This window comes from Cottoperca gobio, chromosome 24, assembly GCF_900634415.1.
Source record: "Cottoperca gobio chromosome 24, fCotGob3.1, whole genome shotgun sequence".
NCBI classification, from domain to species: domain Eukaryota; kingdom Metazoa; phylum Chordata; class Actinopteri; order Perciformes; family Bovichtidae; genus Cottoperca; species Cottoperca gobio.
Genome location: NC_041378.1, coordinates 5,954,675 through 5,967,927, shown reverse-complemented (window position 1 = coordinate 5,967,927; position 13,253 = coordinate 5,954,675). Strand labels below are relative to the sequence as shown.

General features: G+C 39.6%; 2 protein-coding genes across 3 annotated transcripts in view; both read right to left on the bottom strand.

The window, feature by feature from the left end:
* The window catches only part of lpgat1 (lysophosphatidylglycerol acyltransferase 1), a 39,699-nt gene extending 37,716 nt beyond the window's left edge, over positions 1-1,983 (bottom strand). The window contains exons 1-2 of one of the 2 annotated variants that reach the window (XM_029425903.1): positions 1,396-1,983; positions 491-743 (exon numbers count right to left, since the gene is read on the bottom strand). In XM_029425903.1, the coding sequence (XP_029281763.1) occupies positions 491-728 (238 nt within the window). In that variant the 5' untranslated portion in view covers positions 729-743; positions 1,396-1,983. Of the gene's footprint in view, positions 1-490; positions 744-1,395 lie in introns of those variants that run through there. The other variant, XM_029425904.1, reaches the window with a different exon arrangement.
* A 2,269-nt stretch (positions 1,984-4,252) lies between these two features.
* Positions 4,253-12,982, bottom strand: ints7 (integrator complex subunit 7). Its single transcript, XM_029425257.1, has 20 exons — positions 12,802-12,982; positions 12,523-12,652; positions 11,906-12,052; positions 11,547-11,684; positions 11,403-11,449; positions 10,749-10,948; positions 10,391-10,513; positions 10,192-10,309; positions 9,518-9,652; positions 9,335-9,432; positions 8,648-8,887; positions 8,147-8,284; positions 7,806-8,012; positions 7,362-7,556; positions 6,909-7,012; positions 6,713-6,781; positions 6,189-6,321; positions 5,468-5,566; positions 4,834-5,019; positions 4,253-4,650 (listed from the first exon to the last, which is right to left on the bottom strand). Exons 1-20 carry the CDS (start codon positions 12,893-12,895, stop codon positions 4,369-4,371), a joined length of 2,883 nt encoding a protein of 960 aa, XP_029281117.1. The 5' UTR covers positions 12,896-12,982; the 3' UTR covers positions 4,253-4,368.
* Between the last annotated feature and the right edge of the window lie 271 nt (positions 12,983-13,253).

Sequence of the window (13,253 nt, the reverse complement as noted above, 5' to 3'; positions counted from 1 at the left end):
GTAAAACGTTAGCGTGGGAGTTTGTATGAAACATGAAATAGCATCAAGTCTCATCAATATAACAAATATTAAAATGTTTATATTTTGGTTCACGTTGTATATACTAAGCAACAAGATGTGTCCCTTAACAGCTAGCACCTTAGGTTGGATTAGCACACAGCATTATAACTTTTTATCTGTAGTAAACAAACTTGTTTTCATCCAGATGGTTAGAAGAGTCTTTGAGGACAGCCATAGATGTTGCTAAACAACCTTCTGGGATTTTCAGACACTGTCAGGTATATTTTTCAGTTAACCAGATGCTCATCTCTTTGAACGGAAAGTAAATACATGAGCACAAACTGAGGAGCAACTGGTTTTAGAGCAATCATGTGCATGTTTACCCAGCAGTCACTTGCTCAACACTAAATGTAGCATGCAAAAATATCCTTGCATGCAAAGCAGCATGTGTGGAACAATGGCGATGTGCATGAATCGTGAACTATCTTACCTGTATAACCTGCGATCCAGCCCCATGAAGACACCATGGCCAGCAACCATTTGAACATTATTCCTTCGATGTGCCAGAAAGTCGAGCTGTCCCATATTCTCAGCGGCTGGAGAAGCACTAGGTATAAACAGTAGGATGGGATGGCTGCACAGTTGTTGAACAGCATAAACGCAAAACGCATCACAGACTTGAGCAGAACCCAGCCCAGTTTGCCGGCCCCGTCCAAGAGCTGTGCCATCCTGATACACACCGTCTGCAACAGAGACACAGCAGCAGTTAGCATCTCGGCTTGTTTCACAAAATACAAGACGAGTTATGCGTGTACACAACCTTATTCTTACTATAAACAACGGTATTGGCTAGGAGCAGGACGCAAATCCGCAAATAGCCTCAGTGTTATACTCTGGAAACCCAGATGAGTGAGTCTGCCGCTAACCGGTTGAGGGTGAGGCTATTCCACGGAATATAAATGTAACACACGCGTAGTGGACGCTGTCTTCTGATCCTTTATTAAAACTGTGACTTTTTATTTTTCGTGACTTCCAGCTAGCTAGCTGCCTAACCTTAACTGTGATGCATTCAAAGACAGGACCATAAAAGGACCAGTCGCACGGGACGTGGTCGAACACTTTATGACATGCTAGCTAGCAGCAGGCTGAGTTAGCATAACGGTAACAGATGGGAAGAAATATGTCAGGGATGACAACCCGTGGGCTACAACATTATTGCAAAACCCTCTGACACAAATAACAGAGGTAGCTAATAAGCTGAAGTATTCAAGTATTTTATGAAACAATACCAAACGTTAACTCAGATGTCTGGAGGCTGGTGCAAAGCGCAATATCCGCCTGCCTCATCCAGAATATAGCCCGACCCTGTAATTTAGTAAAAGCCATGTTACTCACCCAATTAATGTCAGTGAAGCATCCAAGGACGGCCAGAGATGTAAGTAATTGTTGGAGCGAGATAAAGTATGTCACGTGTAGCTAACCTTAACGGTTAAGTTAGCATCTTTTACTAGTTGACATGGTCAGTCTCTCTCAAATCTCTGGCCCGGGGTGGAAATGTCTGATAACGTTACAACAAACCCTGTGCAAGAAAACTGCAGCAGCACCCATCTAGCTAACGTTATCCAGGGCTGCTCGGGCACAGTGAACCCCGGCGGGCACCGTTAGCTCGCTAGCTAGCTAGCTAGCAAGCAACTCCACTTGAGCGTCGCTGGCTCCATCTCAGTCAGAGACACCGGGATAATTCCTCCGATGCATCATCATCATCATCGTCAGGTTAGCTAGCTAACGTTACTGAGCTCCCATTAGCGAAGATGGACGAGAGGCTGTTCGGGAGCGGGGCGGGAATCAACGCTGCTGGTTACACAAACACAAACTATAAACGACATATGCACATCAAATAAGAAGAACGGAGATTTTTTCGTTTCTAGGCTTGCACTACGCGTTATCTTTCTCCAGACCTCGATTCACGGCAGCATCAATGTACACAAAAGATCACAAGAGTGAGGGCGGAAGTGAGTTCGATTTACCTTCAAAATAAAAGCATCAGATGTAGTTGGTTAAGATAACATTTATTTTATTTTTTATTAACGAAATATAATCAAAAACAACCCTGTATTGTTTATATGTTTTATTATATTATGTTTTATTATATTTATATTTATTATATTTATACCAAACAAATAAATTATTGTTGTAGGGAAAATGTTGATTTCATTGTTTACTTATATATTTTGTTTGATTTCATTTCTATAGTTAGCTTGCAGTGGTGGAATGTAACTAAGAACATTTACTCGAGTACTATACTTAAGTACACTTCTTTTGTTCTTGTACTTAAGTATTTCGATTTCACTTCATACCTCTACTCCACTACATCGCAGAGGTAAATATTGTACTTTTTACTCCACTACATATATAGGATATCTTTAATTGCTAGTTGCTTTGCATATTTAGACTGTTAAAACAAAATACAAATATATATTATATAAATGTTATGTTATATTGGTTAAGCAAACAACCCTACTTAAGTCAAATCTTTAAAACAGGACATTTACTTGTAACAGAGTATTTGTTCACTGAGGTATTGCTACGTTTACTTAAGTAAAGTAAATGAATGATCTGAGTACTTATTTCAACACTGTTTGACTGTTAGATTCTAATCAGTAGTTTGTTTTAAAGAAAAGGAAACCTTGCCACTAACTATGCTGAATGTCTTAAAAAAAAGACTTGTTTAACAGACAGATTAATCTGTTAGGGGGGAGGAATTTTGTTTTGGGCCCCTGTTGACCCCCCAAATTAGTTTGAAATATCCACAAAACAGAGACACAACACTAGGTGATAATAAAATACCTACTTTAGTTGATATTGTATTTTACATCAATGCATGTTGTCAGAAGAAGGAAAGTGAATGCATACAATCTTAAATAACTGTAAAAAATTGGACAAAATGCAGAATGAGTCTACAATCAAGAAAAGGACTCACTTCAATGTGTTTACAAAAATAAGGCATGAGTTTTTTAAAGTTGCCAAATGGTTAAATCTGGAAACTCATCATCTAAATTTGCTTTTACCTACATTCAACATTAATCTATATATATATATATATATAGATATATATATATATTAATATTATATAATATATAATATATAATTATTAGAATATATTAATATTATAAATATATATATATTATATATATATAATTCTATTAATATATATATATATATAATATATAGTCTCTCTCTCTCTCTCTCTCCTCTCTCTATCTCTCTCTCTTCCTCTCTCTCTCTCTTCCTTCTCTCTCTTCTCTTCCTATCTCTCTCTTCCTTTCTCTCTCTCTCTCTCTTCTCGATCTTCCTTCCTATATTATATATATATATATAATAATATATATGTATAAACATGCATAGTGTGGTGTTCAGTAAAAGTTTTATTTGAAAACAGGTGTGGAACTTTGGGATTTTTTATTCATCCTCACCTGACGCTCGTGCGTTCACCTGACGCCAGCGTTAAGTGCGCAGACTCTCTGATGTCAAGAAGCTGATGGTTTCCAGTCTATGAACAAGAAAGAACTGCTTTTTTATTTTTATTTAGTGACTAAATAGTATGACTCCCTCCAGGCTGCGAGTCATTTTCAGATTACATCAGCAGTGTGGGTTCACCGTTAAGATAGATGTACTTACTTTAATTACAACCGGAAACAGCGTGGGCTTTTGGAGTTTGCGTTATCATGTTATGTTGTTAGAATTTGAGATAGTTTAAAGCCAAACTGTTATAATTATTGGGAGAAATAACAGAAAAAGCTTTAGCACGGTGGTATTAAATGTTACACACACATAAAACTATCTATTCCAAAAAGTCTAAATACTGACATTTTAATTGTTCAGACAAGTCTGGAATTGACATGAGATTTTGGTGCTCTTCAGACAATAATGTCCAGATAGTGACTATGGTCTGCCCCCTGATGGCTCTTTATGTTATTACACTTTAAGTAGAATAGATGACACCGTAAATCCAAGGTCTTTCCAATGCGAAATTGTCCCTGGAGATTATGGCATGCATGAAATAATATTGGATTAAGAGTATTGACAGGGAATTAAATGCATTTCTTTCTCTCTAGTGGCCACCCTTTATGATGAAAATCTTTACCATCAGATTATAATTAAGGCCACTAATGTGTGGACTTTGGGTGTACTCTGAATCCTGTGCCCTTTACACCTGGTCAACACACACACACACACACACACACACACAGCATTAAAATTAAATCTCGTAATTTAATCATTTAAAAAAAATATGTACATATTCAGTTTCTACAAGGTCAAGTACACAAGCTAAAACTGTTTTTGACGCTAAAGCACTGAGGGTATTCGCTAGAAGCGAGCATATGCACTCCTCTGTATAGCAGGCTGAGCTGCAGTCTGCTGCAGCTGATGGCGGAGCTGCTGGGAGTAAGGGTCCTCCAGGGATTTGACCGACACCGTCGTCTTGGGCCCGGTTTTCCACTCGATGCCGCTCTCATCCACCACTGAGGCCTCCACAGTGACGGAGTGAGTGCCCAAGACGGAGAAATTCAGCAAGAACTGGGTGCTGAAGTAGTCGTTGTGGGGCTCTACCTGCTGCTCGATCTCATTGGTTTTAGTGTCGAGTGGAATCTAAACAAATACAGCAAATGGGCAACACGTACAAGAGTTATCTGTGGATAAATACAGTATGGAGATGTGTTTGCACTGCTTATACAGGTGAAGAATATACCAGATATGTGATTAAATACATGGAACAATATACTCTTATTCTCCCATACTCAGGAGAGTATACTGTAAAATAACAATGGATACCTTGTACTCTGGTCCCGTCTTGCTCTGCAGGACTGAAGTGACATTGAGACACACAGACTGGATTTTCCTGAAGAGTCCTGGCGTCGAACCATGCTGCACCACCCCCTCCACCTTCAGAGTCAGCTGCTGGCTGCTCTGCACTGGGATCGGTTCACTCGGAGTTCGCGGAGAAGGAGAAAGGGCGAGCTGGACAAAAAAAAAAAAAAAAAAAAAAAAAGACTTACACGGGTCAGCTTTAGGTGAGCTAAATATATATCGTATGAAGCTGCAACACTTAAAAGGGAAGGTTTGAAGGGGTTTGACTAAAGGTTGATCTTTATTAGGTCGAATAAATGCATCAGAGTTATGAAGGCATGGCGTTCCCATTCTTCCTTTTGCTAATGAAAAAACAATGAAAGGCTGTGTTGTCCTGAGGATATGTAAATCTAATAAAACTACACAAACAGGACGTTTGAACATATACTGCATTCATTCATCGGATGAAGAGATAAATCACATCCCTCATACATTAGTGATACGCACATTTACTTCGTAGGAGACAGACAGTGAGCTCTTTGTCATTCTTCATGTTTTACGATCTGTTCGAAGCTTGAGCTTTTCTAATTAAAGTGATTATAACAATGAGCTACTGTACCTTAATGCTTGTTGACTGGAGCTTTTGGAAGAAATACCTCTGGAAAGACAGCGGTACTTTGAGCAAAGCTATGACAGCATCACAGAGACAACCCGTATGCTGCAAAACAACAACAGCAAACAATACGTCGTCATTATTAAAATTATTATTTATATATAGATATATATATATATATATATATATATATATATATATATATATATATATATATATATATAGATATATATATATATTTATATTATTATTTATTTATATATATATATAAATTATTATTATATATATATATATATATATATATATATATATAAATTATTATTTATATATATAAATTATTATTTATATTTATATATATATATATATATATATATATATATATATATATATATATATATAATATAAATATATATTATTATATTATTATATATTATTATTTGCAATTGCTAAAAATGAAGTAAAAGGATTTGTTAATACCCGCAGCAATCAATGTATAATGTCATTTTACAACAACAACAAATGTGACGACAGGATTGTTTCATTTAAAATATTATCCGATATTTGGTTTACATGAAAGATGTCGATGAAACACCAGATTATGTAAAAAATTAATCAGTTTTCTAGGAGTTTATTTAAAATTAAATAAATATTCCTAGCCTTGAAAACATAATGTTTGAAGTTTTCCAAACGTTCAAGACTTTGTAAGAACCCTGAATATTAATCTCACCAGGTGTGAAACAGGAGGGTGTTTCTTGGTGAGGCCCTCCACTTCCTCCAACACGTGACTGAAGACCGACATCATCCGGCGCTCATATTCACTCTCCGTCTGAACCGACCCCAGGGTGCCGTACTCCTGAAAACTAGATTACACAGAGAGAGACAATCTGTTACACACAAACGTCTGCCAGGAGACGGCCTCCGGGGGATGATGCGTGTTACCGCAAAGCACTTTCAAACAGAAAACGCTCAAGTACATGGTAAAGTGAAAAACTAAAGATTTATAAAGATGCATTTACTTTTCATTTTGTCGTCATCTACGTCAAATGTGCAGCTTCCAAAGTGTGGTTAAAGCATGATCCTTAACAAAGTCAACATGATGCATTTCAACTAAGTTTCCACAATCTGCTTGTGAAGCCAGTGAAAACCCTCTAACACAAGTCAAGCAGACGTTTGTAAATGATTCACGACAAAATCTAAACTAATTCATTCAAATCACATTGTTCCATCTTTGTGGACTGCAGCAGCTCTCACCTGGCTGCCTGAGGGTCCAGGATCAGTGCTTCTATGACATGAGAGACAAGCAAACAGCTCTGTTGTTGTCTGAGCAGTTAACAGTTAAAGAGAAATGACGACATTAAAGAACAACAGATATCACAGCAGAGAAACCAGGCTTGGCAAAAAAAAAAAAGACAAAAGTGTGATGTGACAGAGGCATGTTTGAGGATACAGCTCCACATTGCGAAGGGTGGCATAATCAGCGTCAAACGATGACTGGTGTAGATCAGCGTAGCGAGCTGCGAGGCTTCTGAACTCATCCATGCATACCTTCATCTGGGAAGAAGAGAGAAACACAGTGACTTGATGATCTGCGCCATCAACCATCTCATGTCCTCACAATAAGTTCTGATTTATAATGTGTCAAAACGTCCCCTAAACGTTCACAAATTAATGCCATTTAGTAGAGCTGTGACCATTGGTCGACTGATCAATTAGTCCAACGACAGTATTCTGATAATCGATTAATCGTCAATCCTCAAATATGGAGATTTCCTGCTTCTCTCAGTTTTATATCATATTAAAGTGAATATGTTTTGTGAGAAAGTGGAAGGTTACAACAAGACTTCCTGTAGCCTTGTAAAAAAAGAGACCGACTGTAACGACCACACTGTCAGTGTTTTACCTGCATGGCGATACGGCCGCACCGCTGCAGGTCGTTCCCCGAGGTGAGGGCGATGGTGGTGGCAATGGCAGGAGGAGGGCTGGTTTTCAAGCTGTTGCAGGTACAAATGAGCTGCGACAGGGCTTGCAGGGTGTCAATGCGCAACTTGATGAAATCACACTGGAATGTAAGAGGGCTCAGGGGAGTGCTGGCAGCCTGGAGGGACGAATAATCAGATAACAGCAGATAAACACTACAGCTGAACGATGTCACAGATCTCGTTGAGTAGCTCCATCAAGATAGTCACAAAATAAAACAAACAAATCAACTGTTGATCGGTAACTTCCTCATACAACCCCACTTAAAAGGTCTGAACTATCCCTTTAAGCATCTGTCATTGGTGAAGCAGGAGGAGGAATTGTATTGACGTTTTATGACAAGCAGATGCCTTGAAAGTAAACTGACCGTGAGGGAAGCGATGCCCTTTTGGTAGGAGCGCAGGGCCTCTGCGATGGCGCCCATGGCTCCGCTGTAGTCTCCGTCTTCCACGTGACTCAGACACTGCTCTGCCTGGGAGAACTCCTTCAGGCTGTTCAGCCAGAAGTAGAAGTGCTCCGATGCAACACGGGTCCGCATACTCTGGTACAGCTCGCTGGAGAACTCGTGGCATCCCTGCAGATGAATGATAATGCTCCATCAGGAGCCCGATTTGGCACTTCCATGTCTTGTGACGACAAGCTACAACTACACAATTATTTATTTATTTCATACTGTGCGTCTGGTTATGTACGAGCAGAAGAGATTACCATGCGTGAAGCTTGTCGTGCAATGCGGTACACCGTCCAGCCGTTAGCGACATTCTCCAGCTGCTGTTTGATGACAGTCTTCACTTCGGCTGACAGAGACGACTGGCTGGCAACAAAAATCACTGTTGCCAAGGAAACCTGCAGCAGCAATTGCAGTGGGAGAGATGATGAAATCCAAAATCAGAGACAGACAATACAAGGGCAATAAAAACAAAACATAGAAATTAGATTTTAAAGCTGAATGCAATTTTCAACTATTGTGACAGTTATGTGTTAGCTGTAGTGCTTAGGCTACAACACTAAACATCAAACTCTATCCCTGATTGAAATCAGTTCTGCATGTGTAGCAAAACATAACTTGTGGTGCTCAAAGCGGCAAAAAAATACATTTGGAAAAACTCAACCGCAATGCGTCTTTCCAGAAATCACCATGATCTGGTTAAATCTTTTAATGAACGGTCTAAGCAGCAGCTGATGTCTGACTCATGCACAACCTCTCACCAGAAGCTCTTGCTGCTTGTCAGTGGAGGAGTGACTGGCCACTCTGTACAGGTCCACCAGATCTCCCAGCATGCCGTCGCCCAACACCGGCAGGTGGGTGGCGATGGCTGCCAGAGCGTGGCACATGAGAACGCGAGAGGAGTCGCAGGATAAGTGGAGCTGGCTGAGCAGGAACTCCACCGCCGATTGGCTGAGATGAGGTCGACCTTTCAGCAGTTTGACCAATGAGGTGAGGGCCGTCTAGGGTTGACACAAAAAGGGAAGTAGAAGGATGGATAATACGAAGTCTTAATGTCAGTTTATGTAAGGTGTGCTGGTATCATTGCCGTCAGTGTTAGAAAAAGTTGTAAAAATGTAGCTTAACTGAGCAATTGTCCCAAAATGATTTTGCCCAACAGATATGGACGCTGCATTTATCATTGCTTTGGTATCAAATGTACAAATGTAAACAGAGTTTGGGATATTCTTGCGTCTTAAAATGTTAAATACAGCATTCTAAATGTTTTTTATTTCCGTGTTAATATTAAATTATCAAGAACATTCGGCATGGCACTTTCCCCGGACTTTACTGACTATCACACAAACACAATTCTTTGTTGGTACCAAATCAAGTTCAATAGCCAGCATTATTCCTGATGTATTCATCCAACCTACGCCTTCTGACTTGTGGTTATAAAGTTGTCTTACTTTGAGTGTGGCCTGTGCACTGGGGCTGCTGTCCTGACTGCAAAGCATCAGCAGGGACTCCACTCCCAGAACTGTGTCCTGCTCTAACTGTACGATGTCTGAGGAGGAGAAACATCCACACGAGAACGCACATCAGTGAGACGAAGAATCCCTAACCCGGGGGCATGACTTGCTGTAACTAACCTTTTTCTGGACAGGAAATGGCAATGTTTGAGAGCACTATGACCCCGTGAGCAGCCACTGCCAGGTTGCTATGGTAACAGCATTCTTGTGCCAGTTTAACCAGGTCAGTGAGCCGGGGGGGAACCGAAGGGCCACCTGAGAAGGAAGTGAGAGAGGAATACACATCAGTCCAGAGTCGTTCAAGTGGCAATATAGAAGTGTTTGGCTTTAACGCACTATGATGAGGTAATTGCACAATATAATGTCTATAGAATGAAACCATCGGTGTTTAAATTGGTCCCCTACAAGCAATTCTGTCTGAAAATAAAGGCTGTGCAGTGTTGCCTACTCTTTTCCAATGACAGTCGCACTAGCTCTTGTGGTTGTGTGCAACGAGGGAGAGACCGCCTGCGTACGGCACAAGAGGAGAAGGAGAGGCCCTGAGCTGTTGCCAGGAGAGCTGTGGACTGAGATTACTCTGACTGGCATTGGGAATGAATTCCAATTTAATATATTTAAATACATTTCTAAGCTTTTTCCCTGATTATCTGAATAGTCACTAAATGTATCGCTAGTAGACTCTGAGTAAAACGTTAAGTGATCCGGTTGTCTTTGTGTCTATTGCCACTTTAAGATCACATTATTACATAGTTTAACAAATCCACAGTGTGTTTGTATTTAAAAGTGAACACAACCTGTCATATTGTTAAAGTACTGCTTGAGTGCAATTGTTCCAGAGAGGGTGGAGAGGACGGCCAACATCCCCAGCTTCAAACTGTTGTAAGGGCTGTTCAGGGCACATTCACACAGCGTCTGCAGAGATCAAACACGATAGATTACCTACAGATGTTAAACCAACATGAAGACAGTCTTGCAGTGCAGCTGTTACTCTACCTGAGTGTTTTCTCTGATCCAAAGGTGAGGAGCCTTTTTAGCCAGGAGCTTCAGGTCATTAATTGCGAGTCTCTTCACAGCTTTTCTTGGGTCATCTTTCAGGTACTGAAGGAGGAGCTGCAACTGTACAGATAATGAAATAAAGAGTTCATCATTTAGATTTTTTAAAGGATTCTTTTTGGGGATTTTCGCCTTAAGAGACAAGCGGAAGAGAAGGGATGACATATAGTAGAAAGGTCCACCATTTCTAAAAAGGTACAATAGTGCAAATCTCAATAATAGCAACAGAACTACGTCATTAACGTCAAATATATACATGTATATGTGTGGTAGAGGTAGAGCTCTGTCATGGTACTACCTGCTTTGGGATATCGATGAGGGAGGAGGCAGCGAGCTGGGTGAAGGTGTGCAGGGTGACGATGACCATGGGGGTGGAGGGGTAAGAGTTGACCAGGTGCTGTAGAAGCTCTCTGCTGCTGGAGGCCAAGCTGGCATCGTGATGCATGTGCTGCAGCATGGGGATCAACTTCAGCTTCAGCTCCACTGGAGTGTCCAAACCTGAGGTTGAGATGAAGGTCAAAGAGGAATGTAAACTCCATGGATAGGAAAACATGAACAAACAAACACCTATCTGCTGAACAGTGAAACATATCTCTTAGCGCTGGCTCCAAATATCCAGACATTTTTCTTCAGTTGGTGTTTGTTTCATTTTGACTATCGAATGGACTACAATGTTCACCCTGACCACATGTCAGTTCAGATTCAGAATACTTGAGGTGAAATTAGATTTCGTCACAATTGATCCATTTTAGATTAAAATATGCATATAAACATAGAGAAGTAAAAGTAATAATGTTAACATTGTACTACTAGTAAAAGTGAAAATGTGCATAAAATGCTCATTTGTTTAAGAAGCTTTAGAAACTTGTCTAAACTATTATGTCTGTGGATGCATTCACTATTAATGTAGTTAATATTATATTAATATTTTAGTTCTGAATAGAGATTTTACCTTGAATCATCTCACTGACTTTGTTGCAAATCCCCGCTGCAAAGTCTCTGAAAATCAGAAAACACATAACATTTCTGATATACAAAACATCATCACAGTAGTATATGTGCATCACAGCTCAGGTGAAGCAACCATGTTCCTTACTTTGACTGTGCCGAGAAGCTCGCGGCAGCATATATGGCAGCCTCCACTTCTACATTATCATGGGAGTCCAGACTTTGGCGAATACTGTGGTGCGCATTCTTCCTGTCTGGGATGATGGAGGCCAAACTACCGAGCATCCTGAAAACAGACAACAGGGAAATAGTTTGTTTGAAGCCTCAGAAAAACTGGCAAGCAAGAATCATTCAATCTTTCTGTGGAGAAGTTCAACATTACCATATGTTGGCTTCTCCATTCTAAATTAAAAATATTGGGGTAACTAGCACAAGGTAAAACTTTAAAAAAAAGCTAAAACCTTTTAAGGAAAATAGTATTTATTTTAGTACATTACACCTTATTACCTCAGAGTGATGGCTCTGGCCACAGGGTCGTTGCTATGGATGACGGAAAAAACCCTTTTGACAAATTCGTCCACATTGAGGATCTTCTCGAGATGTTTCTCACTCTGTTGAGTTACTTTCAGCACACAGAGACGCAGAAAATTGTTCCTGAAATCAAAGAGACAAGCTTTTATAAACAAATAGATCTGTATCACAATAAAAACAGACAGGAAATGATTGTCTAAATGTTTTAATTGATAGGTCCCTTATGTTGAGGAATGTTTTTTATATTTTATTGCATCTGTAAATGGTTCTTTGTTTTCATTTTGAATTGATATTTGTTTTGTTTTAGTGCCTGCAACATTGTAAAATGTGATGCTGCCTGTCTTGTGCAGGAAGCTCTTGAGATTGATCATCTCAATGAAGCTCTCTCCTGGTTGAATATAGGTCAAAGAGATACATTTCATTAAATTACTTTTGACTAGGTATACCTAACAAACTGACAAATGCATGCATGACAGTAGTCAGTTTGCTAGCAACCAAAAATGAAGATAAAATAAAAAAATAGAAACCATTAATATTTTGTTATTGAGCAACTAACGTGACTGTCTTAGTACCAAGTTATAAAGCATCCTTACCCGAGTCTGAAGATGTCTGCTAGCTTCAGAAAAGCAGAGTTGATGAGGATGGGGAAAGGGTACTTCTGGAAGAGTTTGGGGAAGAGCACCACAGCCTCACACTGCTCTCCCAGCTTCCCCGACCGCAACCCTGGAATTGGAGCAAGTTCACTGGTCACAACAAGGCAGGGACGTCTTGTATAGACAGTAACATTTAGCAAAACAGTCACATGGAGAGGACACAACACACAGGATCAGATTACTACTGATGCTAGCTTATTAGCAAACTAGCTAACGCACCTTTATCCAGCTCCATGAGAGCGGAATTGGCGTCGAGTTCTTGTTCGCCATAACAAGCCTCTGATAGGAATGAACGGGCAGTTGAAGTCGACATTATTGTTTAGTTTTTACTCGAAAAAAAACAGAGTTGACAGCACCCATGGGCCGTTAGCATTTCATTGTACACAAACCGGATGTGACATTATACTATTTCCGGTCTACTGTTTTTAATTTCACAATAGAAACTCGTGAATTGTTACTTTTTCGACCTTCATTCTTTGGCTCATTACAACTTCATTTGTAGAAAACTATTATTAGCTGATTTATAGCGGTGTAAAATGCTGTAATAATTAGAATTTCTTCCAATCTTATGTGACTTTTTTCAGAGCGAAATATTTAACATTTTACTCAACTTAATTTTTCCACAGCTAAATAATTAGTTTTTTTAATTTTAAGATTAAGATTAATTTGGT

What these genes read in the sequence shown, in the direction of transcription:
- ints7 (XM_029425257.1), bottom strand. Translation starts at nt 12,895, where the DNA reads ATGTCGACTTCAACTGCCCGTTCATTCCTATCAGAGGCTTGTTATGGC. An exon ending in GCAGACATCTTCAGACTCGG is followed by an intron (nt 12,053 to 12,522) that starts GTAAGGATGCTT and finishes CTTTGATTTCAG; the next exon opens with GAACAATTTTCTGCGTCTCT. An exon ending in AGCTTCTCGGCACAGTCAAA is followed by an intron (nt 11,450 to 11,546) that starts GTAAGGAACATG and finishes TCTGATTTTCAG; the next exon opens with AGACTTTGCAGCGGGGATTT.